Source organism: Ruditapes philippinarum, unplaced genomic scaffold (genome assembly GCF_026571515.1).
Source record: "Ruditapes philippinarum isolate M1 unplaced genomic scaffold, ASM2657151v2 ctg1585_1_1_1_1, whole genome shotgun sequence".
In the NCBI taxonomy this organism is placed as follows: domain Eukaryota; kingdom Metazoa; phylum Mollusca; class Bivalvia; order Venerida; family Veneridae; genus Ruditapes; species Ruditapes philippinarum.
Genome location: NW_026864778.1, coordinates 14,706 through 41,589, shown reverse-complemented (window position 1 = coordinate 41,589; position 26,884 = coordinate 14,706). Strand labels below are relative to the sequence as shown.

General features: G+C 30.7%; 2 protein-coding genes across 3 annotated transcripts; one reads left to right on the top strand and one right to left on the bottom strand.

The window, feature by feature from the left end:
- Positions 1-10,038: 10,038 nt before the first annotated feature.
- On the top strand, positions 10,039-11,900 carry LOC132726765 (homeobox protein HMX3-like). Its single transcript, XM_060712122.1, has 2 exons — positions 10,039-10,183; positions 10,971-11,900. The coding sequence occupies exons 1-2, from the start codon at positions 10,039-10,041 to the stop codon at positions 11,690-11,692; spliced, it is 867 nt and encodes a 288-aa protein (XP_060568105.1). The 3' UTR covers positions 11,693-11,900.
- A 280-nt stretch (positions 11,901-12,180) lies between these two features.
- LOC132726769 (uncharacterized) lies at positions 12,181-16,484 on the bottom strand. 2 transcript variants are annotated; one of them, XM_060712126.1, is made up of 2 exons: positions 16,265-16,484; positions 12,181-13,941 (listed from the first exon to the last, which is right to left on the bottom strand). In XM_060712126.1, exon 2 carries the CDS (start codon positions 13,892-13,894, stop codon positions 12,623-12,625), a length of 1,272 nt encoding a protein of 423 aa, XP_060568109.1. In that variant the 5' UTR covers positions 13,895-13,941; positions 16,265-16,484; the 3' UTR covers positions 12,181-12,622. The 2 variants fall into 2 exon arrangements, with proteins under 2 accessions (XP_060568109.1, XP_060568110.1); XM_060712127.1 differs by lacking the exon at positions 16,265-16,484 and adding an exon at positions 14,637-14,739.
- Between the last annotated feature and the right edge of the window lie 10,400 nt (positions 16,485-26,884).

The following is a 26,884-nucleotide window of genomic DNA, read 5'->3' as shown; positions in this document are numbered from 1 at the left end:
ACATACAAAAATCGACAGAATGTGACACAGGCTAGATCAGGATGTGCAGTAAAAATGTGATCAAATCTAAAGGCCCATTAAGCCTCAGAAATGCTATAATTTGTATTCCTCAAAAACGTTTTGGTATCTGCTAGGCTGCTTACTTCACAAATTTCGAAGCGTCAAAAAAAAAACAAAGACAAAGTTCAATATTTAAAAAAAATTAGATCGCGATACTGAAATAAGACGTGGAATTGTCTAAGTATGTGCTACCGATTCATTTCCGACGGTTTTCATGTTTGTACTATCCTGCTAGGCTGCTAACTTCACAAATTTCGAAGCGTCAGAATGAAAAAAATATGTTAAGATAAAGTTCAACATTTTAAAAAATAAAGAACACGATATTGAAAATAGGCGTGGAGTGATCTAACGGAGTGCTACTTATGTATTTCCGACTGTTTTCATGTTTGAACTATTCTTAGTTTTCTTAATAGAATGCTAGGCTGCCACGCTGCTAGACTGCCAACTTCAGGCTGCTAGGCTGCTAGGCTCCTAGGCTGCCAACTTCACGAACATATTTCTGAGGCATAATGTGCCTTTAAATATAAACCCGAAAAATAGAACTAATAATTGTTTCAGTATTAGCTATGCTACATTTTTCTTCGTTTGAAAGTTTTACATATAATCTGTATTATATTTCTCATCGAAATTCTCTTTATTTGATTTTCATTTCCTTTTTTTATTTCGAAAGAATATATTTTTCAGTCATATACCGACGGGTAAGTAGCATAATTATGTGTGATACTTTACCAGTCCCCTACAAATACATTGTAATCAAATTTTTCTATTCCGAAACAAGATAGTGAAATGTTCTGTCAACGATGTAACGAATTTATTTTAATACTTCTTTCGTCATCACACACATATATATATTCTTCTATCGTCATCTTCTTTCATCATCACAAATACGTACGTCTATCGTCATCACACGTGTCTATTTCCATCTTCTTCACATATATCCATGTCTGTCATCATCACATATATGAACGTCTATCGTCATCGCATATATGTACGTCTACCGCACGTCATTACATATATGAACGTCTATCGTCATAACGCATATTTCCGTCTTTCGTCAACATACAAACAAACAGGAAAGAACAAATATAAAAGATATGCCGAGCTTCCTTCTTGAGACAAATAGACCATCAGAACTGCGTATCAGACGTACATAAAGTTATAATGTCACATTTCTATAATGTGAGCTCTTTATGACGTTTTGTTATTACAATATGACATGACAACGGGTCATTATACGTATCTTCATCCGCTTTTACGATATAATAATTGTAGTAGCCATCGTGATCAATGATTGATAATTACTGGTAGTGCTAGTGGTATACCAGGCAGAATTCTGTTTCGAAACGATTTATAACAATTATGTTTGCATTTGTGAACTACGGCCATTGACCATACATATTATTACCATTATTATGTTTTAATAGTCTCTTATAATTCACTAATTGAATGGTCATGTACTATTTTGTGTTTCATTTTTGCTTATGAATTTTACTTGTGTATATATATGAATGAGACTTAAATACATAAAATTATCATAGAATTATATTACATATAGATATTGCGAAACAATAAATGACGCTAACCAACTTGCAAAGTTATGCTTATGGATTTGGACATGGTATTAGATTTTTCCTCATGTGTATGCTGGGACTTTAATTAAACCAAGTTTATGCGAAGCCTTTATTGGTTCATACTTTGTGCTCATGTGTGTTTATTTATAAAAATGATATATTGATTTAGGTTATTTATGCAAATTTTCTGTGTGTTGCCTTGTATGATAATTAGAATTTACATTTATTTACACTCGTACTTTGTGTATTCTGAAATGAAGAATGCACAATATCATATTAAGTCCATGATTGCTCTGGTCGAGGAGTACATGTTATCACTGGACGATAAACTCCATCTTTTGACTTAAGATTAAAATTTTACAGTCAGTTTGACGGATGATTTGTATACAAAAGAATATTTCCTGCCTGTATCTATGATGCCAGTCATCACATAAATAGAAAACTTGTAACCCGTATTAAACGGGCAATAAAGTAAACTTGTAACATAACGATTACCCGTATTCTACCGGCAATAAAGTAAACGTGTTACATAGTGATTACCCGTATTAAACGGGCAGTGAAATATACTTGTTACATAGCGATTACCCGTATTCTACGGGCAATGAAGTAAACTTGTTAATGCGATTACCCGTATTCTACGGGCAATAAAGTAAACGTGTTACATAGCGATTACCCGTATTAAACGGGAAATAAAGTAAACTTGTTACATAATAGATTACCCGTATTAAACAGATGCTTTGTCATATACATTCAGTGTTTTTTATCCTTTCCATTTATTATATGTTCATAAATCACAATTAAGTAAAAAAAAATGACAACCGATAATCATTTATAAGTCCCGCTCATTGTGATGAAAATGTAACTTAATTTTATCTCTTCAATGTTATGATTTAGATCTATACAAAAATGAAAAAAATCGACAAATTTTATATTTTGTAACCCCAACCTCTGGCAATTGTTACAATTTCCATATTGTCGTCTTGGCTTTGAAGGAGGTTATAATGTTTAAATAAAAATCAAGTATTCACTGTATTGTAATCTCTTCTATCATAAACAGTTTCAAAGAGTGTTTAACATATCTAACGCATCTGCGGCATGAATATTTATATCCTACAAACATAACTTGATAATACATTCCGTATATTAACAGACTCTTTTGTAACAAAAAGTAAAACATATGAACTATAGACAAAGACAAGTTTCGTTGTATACCCCACCAACTCTAGACATTCTGTGCGTAAACATATGTTAATTAGAATACAGTTAAAAGGTTATGAGTACAATGTATATGTATTTAAGACACTAATGAAAATGTTATATTTCTAAACCAATACACAACGCGATTTAAATGTTGTTATTTTTTAAAGAAAACACCTGTAATATCTTTTATATATTTCTTTTATCAAATAGTACAAAATCGTTTTAAGAGACGTACCAACAGAGCAGGACATTATATATTTGAAATTCTCATACCCCTGAAAAAAAAACTTGACGGAAAGAGAAACAATTGATTTGATCAGATAAAATAAAAAGTGATAATTGCAAAAATAATATATAACAATTTCCAATCACTTAATATTTATTGTAGTTAAAGTTAATTGAATTTCCTTTAAAGAAGTGGAAATTGTTAATCAGTCCAGACAATATTGTAAATTAAACCATAACCAAAGGTGGGAATTATAACACTTAAAGATACCATAACTCTTGTGAAATATCTCACTTACTGTATGCGTTTACAGTAAAGATATTGTAAACAATAAAGATATTTAAACAAAGTGCTTTTTGCGTCCCAGTGGCCAAGAAATTCTCAGCATTATTTTATGAAGTATTGAACAAATGAAATGACTTGGACATTAGTTTTTTTTACAATGTTGGTCACGTGTTATATCCATCCCCATTTCTTGTTTCATATATTTTATATAGACTTTTAGTATACACATGATAAATCATAGACATAGAATAAATTCGCCATGTGCAAATGGCAAATTTTCACTTAGTATAAGGTTGAAAATGTAATCTTTCTAACCTTGAAAGTGCAGCTTTAAATGTGTGCTTTATGATAAACGAGTGTTTATCATAGTAAATTATCTCAATACTTTTTATTTTAGATAGATACGTATTCTATCATATATGCTTTCGATTAAATGATTATTTTAAGAAGAAGGTTAATAGATTATCTCAGGATATTTTCTGCAACCCAGACATATTGACTCGTTTCATGACAAGTATCACGGCCCTACTGATTTAATCAACAAAAATCTCAATATTTATGAAATAAAAATTAGTTAATGTTCAAATAATCTGACCATCGTGTCATGATTTTATCCTCGTGCTATAAAATGATAAGACAAACTCCCCTCCCATTTTTCATACATAGAAATAAAGTTGTTGACAAATGACCTCAAGGAATGGTAAACGACACAACTAAGTTAAACGAGCGTCTAACAGACAAGAGGCTGATATAAGATCAATATAATAATTCTGTATGGCAATATTTATTTATTTTCATACTTTGCGTGTACATGTAAAGTTAACAGCAAATTCTAGTGACATTCAAGTCAAATGAATAGATAATTGAATAAGACTATAAAATAAATTAAGAACTTTAATAATGCTTTGACAACAGAAAGAAGCGCCGTTGTTCATAAATAAAAAGAAATTTATAAAATTTGATTTTGTAAGGGGTAATGTTTCCGCGTCTTTTCTGTTATTCCGTATTTAAACACGTACACTAGAATTAAAATACACATTGCATTTAAGGTTTTAGTCCCGATTATATGACACTATATGTCGAATTTTCTGTTTGTTGTGTTTATTAACATTTTGTTTTATAAATTGTACATTTCCGTCAGTGGTGAAATAGAATGACACCATCAATTAGCGATAGTGGGCTAGAGTGTAGGTTTTTCAATCTCGATAAAATGATTTTCAACATCATATGAAACATTTATATACATGTATACGACTGTTGTAGTAAGTTTTGTTTTAAAGAATGTCAAAACCGGCAAAATACGTTACACGTACGTATGGTCAATAGAGAATCGAATAGCTGGAACCGTTATCTGTAAAAACCTGATAATCTAAAAATGCTAAAGTTCTTAAACTTTCTATATAGTTATGCTTCTTGAATAAAATCCCTCTCTAACATGTAGTGATAGCAGGCTGTATCTTGACAAAACGTACGACACATGTATGATAATACATTATTATAAACTTAAAAAAAAGGGATTTAATATCATATATATTCCATATATAGAATTTACATTACAAATATAGCCAAAACTTTCTAAAAACTATCGCTTTTACAAAATCGTAGATAATCGGTACTTGTTGCTGAAGCAGAAAGTTTATATATATTAAATATTTGTACATGTATTTGTCTATAACCAACGTGCTGCAGATATAGTGGTCATCGTAACTACTTTCGGTACCTCTAATAAGCATTATTAGCCAGTACTTTAATCAGCTTTAATCTTATGCGGAGTAGAAATATGAATAAATAAAATAAAGATAAACCAAAACCTTCAAAGATCAACTCACTTCAAATATTTCGCAATGGTGAAATAGTAAAATCAGATCACCAAAAGAAGCTATAAGTTTAGTTTAGATTCGAGATGTAAATAAATGAAAGTGGAAAATATGGGCCGCAGATTTAGTTGTATTGATAAGAATTCGTTCTGAAAGTGCTTAAATGAATATTCCTATTTCTGAAGAATTAATTTTGCAGTTTTCTCGGTACAAGCTTCTGGAAGAGGTTTAATGTTATTTCAGAAGAGAACAGAAGTTGATTTTAAGATTTTAGCGAACAGTTCATCATCATAACATTAGATGTATTACATTATAATTTACATACTCTTTGGATTCTCAGTACTTTAAATTTAAACATACATGTACTTGGATTAAAATTATAAAATTTTGGAATATATTTTCTCCTGTTTTCATTGTAAAAGGGGCAAACTGAAGCAAACTGGAATTGAAAGAGAAAGTGTAATATTATCACAATGATTTATTTTTTTTACAAGACAGGCGACAACCAAACTTTGGTCCAAAGCTAGGAAGGTTCTCATAGTGGCTTACTTTTTTCCCATGGTAGCAGATACTTTCTGTAGTCAGTTTGACGGATGTTCTTACAGATTGTCAACACTTTTATTGCTAAGAAAGAAAAATGGGAGGTCAATTGACTTTATCAACAACATAACACTTTAGATAATATCATGACACTTGAATAACAACTGACCATAACAATTAATTGTAATATTCTTAATTACTTTATCAGATTTGATATGGATCTGTAATCCCTAGTTACAGATTTAGTGTACCCTTATAAATGCATAGTAATCTCCCCCTTTAAATGTAACAAATCCTTTTAGTAAAAAGCTTAAACAAAAATATTATCATCCCTAAAATATAATGAATGTAATTCCATTCTCATAAAATACCAGGTACTATATGTGCCCCTGTATTAAGCATTTAACTGTGATGTATTATTGAATGGGTTTAACATTACATTTTCTGTCCGTTGCGTTCCATTTAAACGGTCTGTTTTTTTTTTTGGGACATGCCTTAACTTTGTCATTGTTTCTGAAACTTCAACCAGAAAAACAACACTTGTTTTTCTGTTATTGATTTTTGTAATTTTGATTTTGCAGCACTTAAAGAACCAAAGTAATTCTTTACTAAGAAAAGTGCCATCATGTTTTTCTTTTGTTGATACTGTACATGTTACACCTTCATACATTGTACACATAAAATACTGAATAAATATAAATTCAACTTTCTTCTTTTATTTTTTCATTCATTATAAACATTTGAGACTTCATAATGAAAGATACATTTCTGTTCTTAATCAAATCACAAATCTCGTTTTAATAGTGTATTAAATATGTACGGTAAAGGGAAATGTTAGATTGGACTTTCTACACATTAGAACTTGTCAGTAACGACCCCCTTTGTATTAAAATGGTCTGACAGAACAAGTTACAATTTTATAAATGTTCCTTCAATATATTAAAGATTTTTCTTTGTATTGCTTCAAAATTGTCTTTTATAATCAAGTTTGACTGCAAATATAATTATATATTATGTATTATTTTAAAGCTAATTATCATAGAATTATGGAATAACGTAAGAATTGTTACATTTGAATACGTTCATTAAATATCAATCAACGTTTATTATATACACATATATGTTATTATGATTTACTTATATATTCACTGTCATTTTGTCTATATTTGTATGACGATGTATACTTGTAAATGCCAAAAATAAAGTATCTGTTCTGTTCAGTTCTAATATCAATGAAGTAGATTATTTTTTTTCCTATCTGTTAGCCAAGATTGAAATAATGGAAGGATATAGCAAACACCTGAAAATCAGATAACATATGAAACAATGACGAACACTTATAAATAAATCTAAACAATTTTACACCACTTAAGACTGATTGCAATTTGGCACCCTTTACTTCCTTTAATGATGTATAGAAATTAATCGAACGGAACAATATGGAAAATTACAGTTGAATTACAAAGTTATGATAGCAAGAAAGGACGGTGTTAAAGTTCTCACTTAAATTAAGAACCTGTTGACATCTTATAAAGTTTTTTGTTAAATAAACGTTATTGTCCTACAATTAAAAATTTAATCGGTTAAAATTGGAAGTTCTTTTAAAAGAATTTCAATAATGATTGGTAGCAGAAAAAATATGTAAAATGTTATATTGGTGTCTTATATCCTTGATTTCTGGTGTTTAAAAAAAAAAAAAAAAAAAAAAAAAAAAAAAAAAAAAAACAAAGCAGTAACGAAACTGCGAGTTTTAGAATTTTATTACATTTTACATGCACATAATGCACATTATATCATATGTATAAAAATGAACGTTTTGTATGTTTATGCTGGATAAACTCTGGAATATCAAATCTACACTGAATATAGTTTTAAGTTTCAGATTCTGCATTTGATCCACATTTCCTCTATCGTGAACCAACCAAGCCTCCCCTGTCCCCGTTTGCCCCCACCAAAAAAGAAAGAAAGAAAAAAGATTGTGTTCATTAAAGTTGATGTGATTTTCTACTTTAAATGTTACATTAAAATAATATTCAAATTTTCTTGTTGTTTGTTACACAATATATACATGTAACACCACATTCCTGGAGGAAATATTTTTCAAGATAATGATAGACACTTTTTTCATTGAGATAGATACAGGGCACAAAAAAAACAACAACATTTAAAGAATATCTAATGCTTAAAATTCATATAGCGATATTTTACGCTTAAAACTTAGTTTTTTAAAAAAGTGTCTAAATTCTGTAATATTATATATATAATTATATTTTGAGATTTTTTTTTAGTATTTCTAATGAAGTGGGGGTAAATTTGTTAATAACTGGTATTTAAGATTACTGGCGATAATTATTTGTCAATATTTACACAACAATTATAGTGTCACGTTTCTAAATGTTTTCATTACTTTCCAAATATTGAAATAACTTGAATGTAGATCTTTGTAGAGAAAATATGTGACTTATGAATTGTTACTTGTCAGTTAGAGATCCATTTTATCGTAAGAAAAAACAGAAACAACAACAATGACAACAACAAGAAAAACAAAAATACAATACTGTTTGCAATCAAGATTTTATTAGACACGCTGTTTTATAAAAGTACGGTCCTTTGCTCCGAATAATTGAAAAATATACAGATGTCGAATTTTTCTCAAATACAAACATTGCCGTTATAAAAATATTCACCATAAAAAGTAGACAAACAATGCATACACATTTGATTTTGTACATATTTCTCCATAAATGAGCTTTATAAAGCCTACCCTTTACAAGTTGTTCCTTATAATTTTCATATTTTCGTTTCAATATCGGTACTATTTCTTTGATTAACTTTAGTCTTTTGTAATATTTGTGTGCAAACTTGATCAAAAAAACAAACCGTACATGAACTAATGGAGGTTTGCGAAACAGGCACCAGGCTCGCTCGGTCTGGACACCTAAATAAGCCATGTTGGCGGGTTTAAATCTTTATTATGCGGAATCAGACGTATAAATTTTGATATACACTAACGATAAGTTAGGATTATCTATGTTCATTATAACAGTGACCTTACAAAGGCTTGATTAAATTTAAACCTTCTTTTCAAAGTCAGTTCTCCATTGTCTAATAGTAATTTCATTATGTACTGAGTCTTTCAGAGTTAATTGTCTGAGAGGAACTGACGACGTTTCAATTGCAGCTCACTTCTTAATCCTTAAATTGGATTTTATAAAAACTTCAAACGATATTTTTAATTGGTGGTCCTAGACATGGCTATGTTTTATCGGCCAAGAGAGCGCCAGAAAGAATAAGAAAACCCAGCACATAGCATATTTTTAAGAGGATTCACCAGTTAAACATCCTACTAAATGGCGAGCGGTTTTCGAGCGGCCGTCCTTTCGGCGGCAGACCGTCAACACAATATAACCGTTTAGGTAGGGGCAGTTTAACTTTTTGAAAAGGTGTACTTGTCTATTATTGCTAATACGGTCTAATAAATGGTCTTGGTTTACTAAATAACTAGTAACGGAAGACATTGTCGGACTGTTTGATGCCTATCAGGTTAATCTTAAGCGGCACAAGGAGAGCTAAATCTTATCATTTACTATTAAACTGTCTATATCAGAATTAATATTGCGAACTAGAGTAGAATAGCTTATCCAATGTGATTTTCTACAATACAATCAGTAGTTAACCCTGTGGCTTTTTTACAAAGTAATCTTTTCAGAAGATTCATAACACTGTGTCAAATTAAGGTAATGTACTATTATCAACAAATAAATTTGATTTTATCTCTTTTCCTTTTCCCCTTAGTACCCAGGGGGTGGAGTCAAGCAAGGGGATAGTTTCTCTCCTGTGTTATTGTACACAATTATGACAATTCACGCATTTAATTTTCAATTGATGGCCACTTAATCTTTAGGGCAATTATAACTTGTTGATTTTTACCAATTTTGGCACTTGGCGCCTCTGGACGAACACTACCCTAAATAATTGATTGACCAATCAGAGAGAGTTTATTTTTTAAACATTGAATTGAATGGTCAGATTAAAATCAAGATAAGAAAATCGTCCATCGTTAATTATAACACATTTTAGAGTATTTATATTCTGGCTAAAATGTATTTTTCATCATTACTCGAACAGCTATCAATGCATTCACTACAAAGTTCATAAGAAAAATATACGTTTTAAAAAGAAAGTTGATGCATATATTTATTTAGACTTTACTGTTTTTTCATAAAGTTATAAAATAAATTATTCCATTCACTGGATAAATAGCGAATTGGAGATAAAAAAATTCTGAACAGTTTTGAACATTTTGATTTATGATATTGTTCATTGGATTTATGCAAATATGATTGAGGAAGTAAAATCTTCGAGTGAAAAAGTGATGGACATGAAATCACAAGCGAACGATAAGGGGCCATCTTTACAGGAGAAGAAACCCCTCAGCTTCTCCATCAACAGAATTCTCGGAGATACAGACGGCAAAAAATCACGTGATACAGTACGCGATGAAGTGCCAAGAGTTCCCAGAATGCACCTGTCAACAGTTCATCATTATGCACCGGATATTGATGGAAACACTAACTCCAACTTTTTTGGAAAAGTTTAAATTTTAAAATAAAAAAATTTTTAAAAAATAATTCAAGTTTTTTATGAGTTTTGATCATGTCAATTTACAATACTTCATTTTTATGTTAAAATTCATTATTCACTTCTTATAAATATTTTGAAACTTTAACAGCTTTAACATTCGATATTCTTAAAGATTTTACGTGTGCATATAAATAGCAAATTATAAACATATTTTTATTTGGCATTAACTGCTGTATAATTGAGTATCGAACACAAATTTACCCGCAACGTGTTGCGCATTAATAAAACATTCTCTTTTTTTATCAGTTAAAATAATTGAAAATATATAAGTCAGTCTACCGATTATATATACATTATGTTTTACATTTCTTTTGATTCTACATAATTTTCATTTAAGAAACAATAAATTATTTTCTTCTCATTTGCAATAAAACTTTAGAAGTCGTTTAGCAGTTCTAATGTAGATCTCTGGTGCTTAAAAAGGAAAACGCATTACACTTGTTTTTATATTTTTGCTTTATTTGAAAAAAAGTTATAAGTTTTCCACAATATTAAAATGCCCGTTTCTTACAAGTCACACAATATCTTTTACGAAAGAAATGTTTATCAATTGAACGTTAATTAATTTTTTTAGTGTCTAATTGGAATATTAATATGATTAATATTTTTAATTAATTTCTTTTCCAGAATCGAACGTACAACCTAGAGCTTGCAGTACACCTGAAAATGAGTACCCATCCCCAACGCCAACAGTGTTTCATGCACCTTACAGACACCTGCACACTCGCGAGGAATCATTCAGCCCTGAAATTACTCATAATGCATATCCTTATTTCAATTTTCCAAGGGCAAGCAATGTAATTCTTTCACAAGAAGACCGACTGAGCCCGTCTGAAGTAAACACGAACTCATCAATAAGACCAACTGCTCATCTGCTGAATCAATCAAGTGATAAAAGTTTAGACTCTTTAGGAGAAAGCTATCAGCAGTCACCAAGTCCTTTCAAGGCGAAGAAAAAGAAGACAAGGACCGTGTTTTCGAGGAGTCAGGTTTACCAACTAGAATCAGCATTCGATATGAAACGCTATCTCTCAAGTGCAGAAAGGTCAGGACTTGCTGCCAGTTTAAATTTGTCCGAAACACAAATAAAAATTTGGTTTCAGAATAGGAGAAATAAATGGAAGCGACAAATCAACGGAGAAATGGACGAAATTCCACTACCACCAGCATTTGCAGCAGGATATTTACAGCAGACGCCATATGCACAACCGCCATCTTTTAGTTCATTTAGTCACGTGGTCAATGCTAGAGACGAATTATTGCGCGGAGGTTTTACTGCCCCGGCATATTACTCTCATCCTTACGCACAAGATTCGAGACTTCGACCTTCATTTTTACCACCAAAATAAAACATCATTGTGAACTTTTACTAATTATATGTACTGAGAAAGCTGCATAATTTACTACAAAATGTGTTCCTTGGCATTCATTTCAGTGTCTGACATGTAGTATGGCGTTGTTTTTTTTGGTGATTAATATGTCTGTTATTGTTGTTATTGTTTGTTACCATTTAAAATCATTGTTATTTATGTTTCATATGTGATATACATTAAAATTATGTAAATGCATAAAAGTTTTCTTTCCTTTATGTTCTGATAATTGTAACATGTTATCCTTAAGATTTTTGTGACGGCCGTTCATCATAAGTGGAATATTTCCAAGTTCTTAAAATCTCAGAAGATGTATGACGTCAAACCATAGACGCTACTGCGTTATATCCGTTTCCTGGTAACTGTTTCGTTTCTACATCTATAGTAGAACGTACATATACATATGTAGTGCATACTCTTATCTATATAAGAAAACAAAACAACATCATCTATACTTGTTTTATTTTTCCGTACTTAAGGATATTCCTTAAAAGATAAAAAACAACAACAAAAAAAAACAATTATTTATAAAAGAGGAAACAATTTAAGATACTAGAGCATGAGTAATATTTTGCATTAATTATATATGAAATATCTATACTACATGGTACATGTAGTAATGGAAGTAAGCTCTTAATATAAAGTGTAGAACGAGTAACACTTTAAAGTTAAATTTAAGAACAAAATTACAGTACTAATCTACTGCCTTGTAGAAAGTTGTTAAATTTATGAAAATGACATGAAAACGATATTATTATCCGGTTTCAAAACATTATAGCATTTATTCTTTGCTTACATCTGTGCCCAATTTAATTTTCGCTTCTTATATTTGAATGAATATTTAAAGAAAAAGAAAACAAAATGAATACTCTTGAAAAATTCAAAACGACGCTATAATTATCTCTTTCATTAAACTTCTGTCGGTGAAACTGATGGTACTTGATTTTTCTGTGCAAATCTTACTTCCTCTAACCAGCATAAAATTTGACTGGTTTTACGTTTATCACAAAAGTTTACTGGCTCTTTTCGTTTCGTGTCATTTTCACTTTTCGGTCTTGGTGTACATCCATACTTATTTACATGTTCGTTGGTAGTTATATGTCTGTATTTCGTATACAAAGAAGCATTAGGCTTTGGTCGAAATACTTTCGCGCCCCCTGGTGTTCGTTCAACTATCTGATCCTCATTGTCGGAGCTAAAGCTTTCTATTGACACAGATCCCGAAGAAAAACTTCTGCTTTTCGCATCGTAGACAACTGAAGGAACCGTTTCTGCTTCATTAATATGGCACGAGTCTGCCTCATCATTTGATTGGTTAGCACTCAAATTTATTTTATCCATGTCGTATTCTGTCCAGTCTGGTCGTGACGTAGTTCCAGAAAATGATCTAGATTTTCTAAGTTTTGCAGCAGTTTTATTTTGCGCGTTTTGATCTAACACGTTAGACTTTGTCTCAGACTCCATTTTTGTATGTTTTTCATTCTCAGCTAATCTAAGCTTTCTAATAAATGCATTAATTTGATACTTTATATGGGCTTCACCGTTATTAAGTGAAGCAACGTCGTTTCTATTGTTTTGACTGTTAACTGACCAGCGATTCCCTAAACGATTTGGTGTGCCTAAAATTCGCGTAGATGTTTGCCTGTCTAAAAATAATCTTCTTCCCGGTGCATGCGCTGTGGGAGAATACAAATTTAAAGACCCACGTTTCAATTCTGCACTGTTCTGATTTGATATTTCATTAAACTGCACACGTTTTCTACACGTTTTTGCCCTCACAGGAGATCCGTGCGGTTTTCCTTTACCCGTGCCAGTCGTAATCAAATTCGGTTGCGGTTCATGATCAGCTTTGTTCTCAGACTTAATGTTATCAAAATTGTTGTCAAATTTTTTCTTATGTTTTAATATACTTTTAACGGTTAACCTTGACGTATCATCAACGGAAGTTGTCATCTTTTCTTTTGGTGACGTAATAGAAAGCACGGGCTTCATACAGACAGATTTACTGGTTCCACTTAAACCGTCACCCGTATATGGTGACTTCCAAAATATATTTGATGCAGACATCCGGGCATTATTTGGTAAAGCCATATCAGTATTACTATGGAAACGATGAACAAACAGGTTTTCCTGGTTGCTCGGACTTATAGTTTCTCTTTTGACTTGAGTCACCTTTAGCATGTCTTAAAATCTTTGATGATGTTTATCCGCTGTTTTGATTCCATGACCTAGAAAAAAAAAATAACAATCAAAAACGGGAATGATGAATTCAACGAGTCTTTTATATTTGACCCGAGTTTACGATATGGAACGCACTACAATTATTCCGGAATGTCAAAAACATTAATTGTATCGTTGATTTTGACCCGAATGTTTAATGTGTTCTCTAATCCTATTAACAGAAGAAAGTTTTAATTTAACTTAGCGAGTGATTTGTGACATAATAATGTTTTTCAATCATTAATCGGGAGTTTATCGACAAACTGATCTCGCACCGGTTTGTATTTAAATACATACTCATATACTATACTTATTTTTACAAATATAATATTCAATAAATTCAACAAAATTTAGCATACTGATGGACCCAAACTGTCCCAAAGACCTTCAAAAAATGGGAAACAGCCTTAAATGAATTTATCATAGAATAGAACAAAGTACCAAAGCAAATGTAAACATTTTAATGTCTTATTTTCAACAAAAGACATATTTTTCGGAATATATGGCCATCATTACGATCAAACAAATAAAAACAAAAATTCGACAAAAGACACTCAAAATATTCCCATTAATTACATTTATTTGTTTATAAAATAAGATTCTATAATACTTCATTAAAATTGTCACGAGAGAGCTAACATACCAACACCATATATGGTAAACATAAACAATTCACAAAAATATGCGAAAAGTAAACACTTACCCTAAATTGAAGAGATATATTGACCTACTAACAAAGATTAACCCCTTTAAATATTTCTTATACTTTACAAAACAGAAATAAAAATGTGTTACATGTCTAAAAGCTATACTAACTGGCTATAATAAACCTCCCCTCTTGAGTAATTTGTACATATTCACCATATTGATAGTTTTCTTTATTAATAAAACATAAAAGCTGAAAGGTTTGGAGCGCCCTTGAAAAAATTACCGTATACAGTTAACTGATTTCAAATTAAGATATATTTTTGTTTCGGCTCAAACTTCTCCTTTAAGTAGATATTTTCCGATAATGCAGCCATTGTATAGATTCACCGGGGATAATAAAAATGTAACTTTGATTTGTAAAACAGATCTTATTGAACTTGGTTATAAATTTTTGATTTGTGCTCTCACTTCAAATTATGTTCATTTCGTTATATAATTGAACCTCCAGTTTAAAACATGAACAGCAGGATAACTTATTTCTAACTTTATATTTAGAACTTGAAAATGTTGTAACTTCAGACATATACAGGTCTTATAACTTTCGTAGACGAATAAGATATCTGACCAGTCCGTGTAACTAACTCTAAATTGATTCTAAAATTGATCTCATAACACCGTTTAGTGCACTCACATATCTTTTCAATTACAGCACAATTACTTTACATATTATTAAATGCTCTGTGTGTTTTTTGTGACACAGGGTTAAAGAGTAGAAAGATAGTATCAACTTGAGAAATGATAAAATAGAGGCATAACAAATAAATTTAAGATTTAGTAAAACGTAAGATTCCATATAACGTTGACGGAAAATACGTCACTCGGAGGTCTGTGGTCTATCGCTGAGCTAGATTTCTTGATGAGATATACTTGTAGTTCGCTTAGAAACTCTTTCGTAGTTTAAACCGTCTGGTTAACTCAATAGGTACAGAGTTGGTCTGTTAATCGGGTAACCTGGGTTCGATTCCCGGACGGTGCAAGTCACTTTCGTTGTGATTAATCAAGAAATCTTTTCTACAGTTATTCGCACTGTACCACTGCTCTAGCATGTAAAGAAGTTATCTGTTTCTTGCTTAAGTGAAGAAAACTAGTATTGTTAAACTGCTCAATAGCCTGCCCAGGAACGATGCGGTGGCTGAAATGTGGTCGGTAAATTCAATGTGGCTTTCTTCAGTGATCCAGAGGTTAAACTACCAACACCACAATCACCACTTTCGTATACATTGTATTTCAATCACCACAGTAGGTTCAAATCACGTCAGGGACGCTGAATTTTTATAGTGTAAAGCTATTCAGCTCGCGCTCGGGTCCGGAATATTGCTTGAGGGAACACTGGAGGTCCTTCTCCTTGTCAATGAATTAAATGTGTCGATATAACCTTAAACCCAACATTTTATTCGAAAAAGTGATAAAATAAGAAAAAAAGATCCTTTATTGAGAAGATATAACTTTTTATTTCGGTTCTTGTAAAGTTATTTGATATACACATGTAAAGTGTGTGTTAAGGTGATAAACGGTGAACATATAGATTAGATTCGTTCTTTAAAACAACAGCTTTGTTTAAACGTAAAATAATTAAATACAAGATAGAAATAATAAATTTGTATATAAAAAAGAATGGAATACCTTTTACGTAGTGAATATATCTTATAACCTAAATCCATTACAATAATACATTTTATCACATTTTTATTAAGAAAAAAATCAAAGTTTTGGAAGCAATATAGTATTGTCTTTATGTAAATGACACTGATAAAATCGTCTTTTAAAGCGCAATAATGGCAATTTTCTATATACCATCTCGGTATAACTTGTTAAGATATTTTTTGCAGATAAAGAGACGTGTATTTACCGATAGTCTATGTTTGAAAAATGGTTTACACTTGTCATTGAAGGTTACTTAATTATCTCGTTGATTGTTTGGCAAATTTGCTTGGGCTTACTGTGTGTCATTTAAACAAATATTTCTTATCAGGATACTTGTATATTATCATGGTAAAGAGACAGGATTGAACCTTTTTCTTTTTTTGTGAAAATTTTATAATATATCATTAAGTATGGTACGGAAAACAGTTTGTGCCATGTTTTATTTTTAAAGCTGATGAAAATATAAGCAAGGCTCACGAGATTCTTTCATATAATAAGAACGGATATGGTTTATTGCTTTGCATTTGCATATTATTTTAAAGGGACACCGAAACGTACTTCCGGTCACAGGGTTGATGCTCAAACAGTCTTTACCCTTCAATTAATTTAAATGATATTCTTGACTTATGCTATTTTTGTCGGTTTATGTTAATCCACTTCAGAACGTTATGTGGGCCACCTTCATAACTTCACTAATATTTACAAATCACACTCATAGTTTAAGGACATATATAATTAATTTAAAGCATGACATTTAAAATGAGGAAGTTTTGATGTCTTACCAAGTAATGCACCAAAGAATGTTTAACCGTTCAAACCGTGGCGAAGATTTGAGCGCATGGTTAAAATAATCGTTGTAAACTTTTTAAAAAAAAGTGAGTTGAAGTCCTGCGACTAAGTGAGCATGTTTGACTTGATGGTCGAATTTACTGCGCACATGAGTATTACAGATTCATTACCACTGTTATAATGATTTAAATGATGCATTATACTAATAACAATATTGTCACGTCATGTCAAAATAAGTATAAAGTTTAACAATTCATCAATTGCTCGTATCATTATGGCCCACTTCGCCTATTTCCGTACCTATTGGAAGCTAACCAAGTTTTCGTCGCTCCTGATCACGTCGACGCTTATCATAAAATGTGCCGATGATTTACGAGTTGGCGGTGGATGTACAATCAAAGATTAAATTGTCTGCACATAGATAAAGTTCTGGTTAAACCTGCAAAAAGTGCGAAGTGTGATCGATTTGAAAGGATTAAATAGACAAATTATCAATAGATTAACCTTTGTTTGGTATTCTGTATTGATATCCAATGGTTATTTTTCATATTTGTGCAATTTATCAAAAATATCAATTTACGTTAGATCAAATGTTTTTTACCACCATGTCCATAAATTAAAACTTATGCAGAACTTAAAGGCCGGAAGAGACGAGAAGAGCTCGGTGTTCTGTTAAAACTTTGAAATTTATGGAATGCAATAATCAGTCATTGGATAAACAGAACAGAACAGAACATGTTTCTCACGTTGCTTTATAAAGACTGTGCTTTCGGTCATATGGATAAGAATAAGAAAATCTTACCGCGCGAAAATGTTATTTTTGTTTCAACGTACATAGTTTAAATAAAAGGTATGTCAGTCATATAATGTTTTTTAATGACATGAAATACTAGCAACAAGGCAACCAAAAGCAACATCATCATCATCAGTAGCAGCAGCAGCAGCAGCAGCAACAACAACATTAAGACGCTACGCCATTGATAAAAATCCAGTAACTGCATATTTTCAGGGGTGGAGAGGATATGACATTAAATCAATTGTGAGTCATACCATACAGTCGGAACACCTCGACGATTTTTCTTAATAATCTCGGAGTAAATACCTATTGAAAGTAGCTCTATGCATAGATCCCTGGCCTGTCTAATTCTAATAATCAGATTAGTGGATACAATAAAAATTTCACCACACAAAAGAGCACAGGTTAAATGTATTGATATTCAAATAAAAGGTCAGAGTAAGAATCTATCAATTACGATACTTATGATGTAACCAATACATAGTGTATATCATTTGTATAATTTGTAACTAATGTTTTTTATTTTACATCCAACGTAATAAAGTCAATTTCTGTAAAATTATTATTGTTATGTCTGACAATCAGAAAGAATTAAAGAATGCTCAGACTGACTGAATTCCAGGCTTAATGAGTTCTATCCGCCCGTTAGAGCACACATTAAAAAAATGCACCTCAAATACGGACCCCGGACATGTTGCCAGACATGCCCTTGAATGACTTGAAGGATTAATTTTGAAACAAAGTGGTGATAATTTACCTCCATGCAATTTCCACAATTTTTAGGGTTTTTTTTAGCGTAGGTTAGACCGTAATACGCATTCTTTCGCTGAGTGTCCGAGGTCCTTATCCCAAGTTTGACGGACAGAAGATGCGTAGACACATGCATGAGTCGACAAGCTGTAAACGTATTTAGATATAGACAGAAAGGTATATGAGCCGCGCCATGACAAAACCAACATCCGCGCAGTCTGATCAGGATCCATGCTGTTCGCTATCAGTTTCTCTACTTGTTATATAGGGTTTGTAAGCGAAAAGTATGGATCTCGATCAGACTGCGCGGATGCGCAGGCTGGTCTGGATCCATGCTGGTCGCAAACGCATTACGTTGGTTTTGTCGTGGCACGGCTCATATCAAGTCATTTACATATCTTACTGTCGTGACATTGAATATCTTACTAACATCAGGAACAATTCATGTCTGAGATCATCAGCTTACATTATTTATATACCAATATCGATATGACAATTACAAATCAGATATCATTGAGCGCACAAATTGATTCCTGGAATTCTAGCTCTCTGCAGGGAAACGGAAATAACACGAAACCGTAATATTTGCTTAATACATAACATAACATAACATAACATAACATAACATAACATAACATAACATAACATAACATATCATAACATAACATAACATAACATAACATAACATAACATAACATAACATAACATAACATAACATAACATAACATAACATAACATAACATAACATAACATAACATAACATAACATAACATAACATAACATAACATAACATAACATAACATAACATAACATAACACAACACAACACAACACAACATAACAAGAAGAAGATAAAGAAGATTTTATTGACTTAAACTGTATTTTCTCGTCATAATAATTATATGCATTCATGATTGGTATGTTAAATATGTACTGTATAGATGACATATTTGCAGATTTCCACCTCTTAAAACCTTAACTACAATTTATCTAAAGTAGTATAAAATTGTTATTAAAATTAATTATAGAACAATTAAATTAAAATGTCTGCATCAGTTGTGTTTCTGTAAACTGTTATGATAATTACGTTTTGAATGTGAAAATAAATATGAAAATAGAATGTGATGTAATTCAGTAAAGAAAGTAGAGAGATGAATTTATAATAAACCAGAAATAGTCGAATATTATTGTATATTTCTTTTAAATTTAATCAATCTTAAAAAATAAATCAACTAATTAATGTTTATTTTAGCTAAGTGATAGTGATACAGGCTAAGTATAGCTTAGAGTCTGGCGCTGCACAACCACGCGACCAATTTAGTTTTGTAAATACGTACTTTAAATTATTTTTATAAATAGTCGATTTACAGTTTGTCGATTTACCAAAGCAAATGTGTTACGATTCATTTGAAATACTGCAATCCTATTGGACAAAAAAATAATTTCAAAAATTCAAATCCCTTTTTTAAGACGGCTGATTTTTTTAGGATAAAATGAGCTCTCAATAACTATTAACCTAAATGAAAATTTCCGATTTTCAAGTAGTAATCAAAGGGAGACAACTATAATCGTCCCGTCATAACTGCAAACTGATCTTAGTTCGAATTGTATAACATAACATAACAGAACATATAGTTTAATAGCATAATATGTGTTTACATACATACATAGCCATTTACAATGCAAGAAATACAGGCATGAAATTTTTAACAGAAGAACGTGATCAATTCAAAAAAAGGATAAATATATTGATAAAATGTACATTCAGTCAATTTTAAAAAAAAACGATACAAGTTATCTGCAACTGTGACTAGAGGTTTTTAATGGTTAACTTACTATAAAAAATTAAAAATAAAACTAGTAATATCATTTTACGAAGAACTGTCAAAAATTGTACTCGTTGGAAAATAATAATATTAAAAAAAATAATCAAAAGACACACTAGCAAAGTTACAATCCGAAATTGTAATAAAGAATTTTTGTATAGATTGAACAAAAAGCAAAACGTTGGCCATATTTTTACGTAAACTAGTAGACTCTTCATTCAAAACTTAATTACGGTGAAAAAATTGTATCATTTCGCTACGCTTTGTGACATTTTTGTTTTAGAATTAGGGTCATTTACTGTTGAAAAATTAAAAATAAGATTGGAAATATAATACATATTAGAAATATCATACGATACTGCTGGAAGGAATATTCATATAAAATCAGATAAAGTAATTAAAAGATTACAATTAATTGTTATGGTCAGTTGTTATTCAAGTGTCATGATATTATCTAAAGTGTTATGTTGATGATAAAGTCAATTGACCTCCCATTTTTCATTTTCAGCAATAAATGTGTTGACAATCTGTATGAACATCCGTCAAACTGACTGTAAAATTTTAATCTCAAGTCAAAAGATGGAGCTTATAGTCCAGTGATAACAAGTACTCCTCGACCAGAGCAATCATGGACTTAATGTGATATTGTGCAGTCTTCATTTCAGAAATACACTTTTACAAAAAGGAAGTGTGTAAATAAATGTAAATTCTAATTATCATACAAGGCAACACACAGAAAATTTGCATAAATAAAACTTAAGTCCCAGCATACACATGGGGAGAAATCTAATACCAAAGAATTCTCTTCTACCATAAATTTGCAAGTTGGTTAGCGTTATCTATATTATAATATTTATTGTTTCTCCATATCTACAGTATATGTAATATAATTTTATAATAATTTTATGTATTTAAGTCTCATTCATCTATATACACAAGTAAAATTCATAAGCAAAAATAAAACACAAAATAGTACATGACCATTCAATCATTGAATTATAAGAGACTAGTAAAACATGATAATAATAATAATAATAATATGTATGGTCAATGGCTGTAGTTCACAAATGCAAACATGATTGTTATAAACCGTTTCGAAACAGAATTCTGCCTAGTGTACCACTAGCACTACCAGTACTTAGTGAATTTACGATGGCTTCTACAAATATTATAACGTAAAAGCGGATGAAGATACGTATAATGGCCTGTTGTCATGTCATATTGTAATAACAAAACGTCATAAAGTGCTCACACATTATAGAAAGTTAATGTTCCATTGTGACATTATAACTTTATGTACGCCTGATACGCAGTTTTGATGGTCTATTTGTCTCAAGAAGGAAGCTCGGCGTATCTTTTTTATTTGTTCTTTCCTTTTTTCTTTTTTTTTGTAATATGTTTGTATGTTGACGACAGACGGGAATATGCGTTATGACGATAGACGTACACATATGTGATGACGATAGACATATTTTTTTCTTCTGCTACCAATCATTATTGAAATTCTTTTAAAAGATCTTCCAATTTAAACCGATTAGATTTTTAATTGTAGGACAATAACGTTTATTTAACAAAAAACTTTATGAGATGTCAACAGGTTCTTAATTTAAGTGAGAAATTTAACACCGTCCTTTATTGCGTATCATAACTTTGTAATTCAACTGTAATTTTCCATATTGTTCCGTTCCATTAATTTCTATACATCATTAAAGGAAGTAAAGGGTGCTAAATTGCAATCAGTCTTAAGTGGTGTAAAATTGTTAAGATTTATTTATAAGTATTCGTTATTGTTTCATATGTTATCTGATTTTCAGGTGTTTGCTATATCCTTCCATTATTTCTGTCTTGGCTGACTGATAGGAAAAATTTACAAGATTTCAAGATTTTATTTTCAATATATGCAAAAGTCCCACAATAGCGGGAAACATAAGCAAACTTGCGACATACATAAATGCATACATACACACATACATAGAATCACATAACATAATGTAGTAGAAAACGGCTACCTCACAGATATTAGAACTGAACAGAACAGAACAGAAACTTTATTTTTGACATCGTCAGAGAAACATAAACAAAATGACAGTGAATATGTATACAAACAATAATAATAATAACTTTATTTTAGAAAAAAGAAGATATGAAGTCACAAATGTTTGTAATGAATAAAACAAAAACAAAAGTTGAATTTTGAATTTATATTTGCCTGAAATGTATTCAGTAAATTATGTTTACAATATATTTAGGTGTAGAATAAATAGTATCAACAAAATAACAAGATGACTGAGAAAACTATTCGCGTTTTATTTCGTTTACTCATGGAACTTTTGTTAGTTAACAATTATTTTGGTTCTTTAAGTGCAAAAAAAAAAAAAAAAAAAAAAAAAAAAAAAGAAACAAGCGTTGTTTTTTCTAGTTGAAGTTTCAGTAACAATGACACTGTTAAGACACGTTGTCAAGATTTTTTCCCAAAACAGATCGTTTAAAAGGAACGTAAATGACAGAAAATGTAATGTTAAACCCATTCAATAATACATCACAGTTAAATGCTTAATACAGGGGCCCATATAGTACCTGGTATTTTATGAGAGTGGATACATTCATTATCTTTTAGGGACGATAATACTTATGTTTCAGCTATTTACTAAAAGTATTTGTTACATTTAAAGGGAGATTACTATGCACTTATAAGGGTACACTAAATCTGTAACTAGGGATTACAGATCCATATCAAATCTGATAAAGTAATTAAGAATATTACAATTAATTGTTATGGTCAGTTGTTATTCAAGTGTCATGATATTATCTTAAGTGTTATGTTGATAATAAAATCAATTGACCTCCCATTTTCATTCTTAGCAATAAAAGTGTTGACAATCTTCTGTACACGAATTCATCACCAAGTTGGTTGAAGGATAAGAACCTTACTTATAAGAGAACTGACAACAATACTGATGAAAACTACTCAGATTTAATATATTATTAGCCTTCTACACATTGGGATTGTACACAAAAACAACAACAACAACCATAACAAACAAACAACCCCGAATATTGGGAAAGTAGGATGCCACGTTTACAGGCCAGCGAAACTTTATAAATTATATTACCTCAAACGTTTACTTCTATCGGTGGAAGAAGCTTCTACATTTTGTATATCACAAAAAGCAGCAAACATTGTTCTAATTTGAATTCCAGTGAACACATTATTTTACAGCTTCTAATTTCTGATCTCATTTTCATAAATGTATATACATGTATATATTTTTGCTATAAACATTGTAATATTTTTTTATTTGCAATAAAAGTCATTGTATTATATATAATTTGTGTATTTTAATAAGCTAGAAGACATATGCTTCTTTTACGAAAATTTATAACAAACTATGGACGGACGTCAGAGATATAATTCCACTCATCTAGCATCAATCCTATCAAAGTTGATTTATATTGCAAATGTCTATGAATATAGACTGTTCTGTCAATGATGTAGTGGATGGAATTCATATACTCCTGATACAGTATAACAATTTACATGGACACCTCATTAACAAAATTATCTTTATAGAAAGAATGGCAATGATTTTGACAATATATCTGAAATTTTCTAACAGATTTTATGATACAAAATCTGCTTATGATGCAAAGTTATTTGTTGAAAGTATGCAATGAGGGCCAGTTATTGGTAAAGAAATTGAAGTTATTACAAATTGAAAATATCAATAAATAAACATACTAATATCTAGACGTTTTTACATTGTCAATTTCTTATGTTTAAATTTGAATTTGTTTTTATAAACAATACTTTAATATATGAATTTATAATATTTCTGATATGCTTCACATTTTACTTATTGAATTATCAATAAATCATGCTAATAAATTATATATCACTTCAAGCTACATGTATTTTTCCGGCACTTGTTTTCATTTTTTGTATATATATATGAAAACAAGTGCCGGAAAAAAGTCACATATAAATAAAACAAAAAACACAGTCCATGAGTTAACTTATTTAATAATTTGCCAACCGGTTTCTCTTATGATCATCAGGGCAAATGTAAAATAATTCACTTCAAGTATATATATATACTTGAAGTAAATTATAGGCCCAACGTGGCCGGGTGTTGTACTTGCTATTTGTTATACGGTATTCATATATTGTACATCACTATCATAAGATTTACTTACTTACTTACTTACTCAAATATTTGCTAAGGAATACATTTATTATCTGATTTTCTGTACAAGTCAGTTGTCAACAGTTTTATTGCAATATATACAAAACATAAGGTGAATTGACATATCATTTTATAACATAAAGATAACATCATGGCATCTGTGTCAGATTACTAATTTTTATTTCATGAATATTGCGATTTTAAGAAGATTATATTGTCAAAAGCGTGGTACTTGTCAAAACATCAGACAAGAGTCTGTCTAGGTGGAAGAAAACATGAATTTACTTAAAAAAGTTTTAGACATTTTATTACGACTAAAACACTACGTTGTTTTTGATGAAGAGAAAAACTTAAATGTTCATCCGTTAGTTCTAACCCCACTTTACTTATTATTACAAGAGTTCGCTACGTGTAAAAGAGGATTCAAATGTCTCCACTGTTTTTGACATGACGGGTCTGGAAATAAATCTACGAAATAAATACTTAATTTGAAGTAGTTCAAGACCCATAAGTTAAGTCCAAAATTATAGATTATTTTCTAACTCCGTTGTTTCTAAATGTGCAAAGTGACCCTTACTTGAAAAGTAATTCATATGCATTTCACATGACTCGGGCTAAGAATAACACACACAGACGATCTTCAATTTATTTCTGAGTATATTTCTCAATAATCTTTTGTATATCTTTAGTGCCCCAGTTTTAGGCTTTTGCATCTCAGAGTTGTTCCAAAATAAGATACCATCATAATGATAACGATATTTATCGGATAAGTTCATTTCGATTCGATGGATTTGAAACGAAACATAATTTACTTGCTAAAATTGTAGAGAGTATTTTTATGCTCCCCCAAGGGAGAGCATATAGTCGCCGTCTTGTCCGTGCGTCCTTTCATGAGTACGTTCGTCCGCCATAGTCTTGTCCGGATAATGAAAAAAAATAAAGTCATTTTACTAAAACTAACTTCATAAAACCTCTTAACACAGTTATTGTAGTGAGAGGAAGTGAAGAACCATAAATGTACATTACTTTATGTTTTAATTATCTCTTTTCCATAATACTTAATAATGCTTTGTGCGGAGAATAACTATTGTATAACATATTGTAGAAATTTGATTAAAACTTTATACAGTGATATAGATCAGTAGAATGAAGAGCAATGTACAAAACCATAATTATACTATGCTTGATATTTGAATTATCTCCCATTGTAATACTTTAAAATATCCAAATATAATTTAACATTTAAAGTATCTATTATATTTAATTGAAACTTAATACAGTTATAGCCGTAATGTCAAAGAACCGTAACTCTTACTAACTTAGCTTTGTGAATTATGTCCTTTCATGAAACATATAAATGCTTGTCTTGTGGAATTTGAGTTGAGTTAGGGGACACTAAAAGAAACGGTGTCTGATCTAAAAAGATATATTTATACTTTTGCTAAAACATCTTCTATTTATTTATTGACTAAAGTGGCCACTTGGGTCAAGGTTAATGTTTCTAGACTGACAAAAAAGGATTTTACATTTTTGCTCATGCAGCTTTCATCTGTCATATTCTATAGGAAAATGCATTGGGATATCCTCTAACTTTGGTCAACGGTATGATACACTCGCTTACATCTCAAACTGCAAGATACATTGTAATTTAGAATTATAAAAGATCATGTTCATGAACATAGGCTAATCAATGCATCTCTAAAATGGAATGGCATGAGAATGACAGCAAAGGGTTAGTTTGAGGTATAAAGTTTCATATAAAGTATTATCAAACTTCTGTGTTGCAATGTTTTACAGAAATCATAAAGAAAGAAAAAGTAGAAAAATGTGGCGAACAAAGATACAGTTTTACCATTGTCTACATACTAAAACATTAGTGACCGATTTCTGGTAATGATTTCAGATTAAGAATTCAGCGCCTCATTGTTTATACAACTGGTGAGGATAATTATCATTAAACCAGACCAAGGCTGCATCAATTCACAAGCTGACGAATTTTAGAATTTTACGGCTATCAAAAGCGTCTTTTTTGAGAAGGTCATCCCAACAATAATGTAGCTATGAAATAAATATATGAATTTCCACTGATTGAAAACTGCTGTAATGCAACATTTATTTGCCACTATTGACAGATGACAATTGTTCATTCATAAACACATGCTCCTATTATAGCGGTGAGTTAAGTTTGATTATGACATTCTAGCAGCACATTAGGAAACAAGACGGAAACGTTTTCATGTACGTACTGTGAAATG

Excerpts from the sequence above, each read along its gene's own strand:
- LOC132726765 (XM_060712122.1), top strand. The coding sequence starts at position 10,039 with ATGATTGAGGAAGTAAAATCTTCGAGTGAAAAAGTGATGGACATGAAA. Across the intron at positions 10,184-10,970 it reads TACAGACGGCAAAAAATCAC|AATCGAACGTACAACCTAGA; the intron begins GTGATACAGTAC and ends TTTCTTTTCCAG.
- LOC132726769 (XM_060712126.1), bottom strand. The coding sequence starts at position 13,894 with ATGCTAAAGGTGACTCAAGTCAAAAGAGAAACTATAAGTCCGAGCAAC.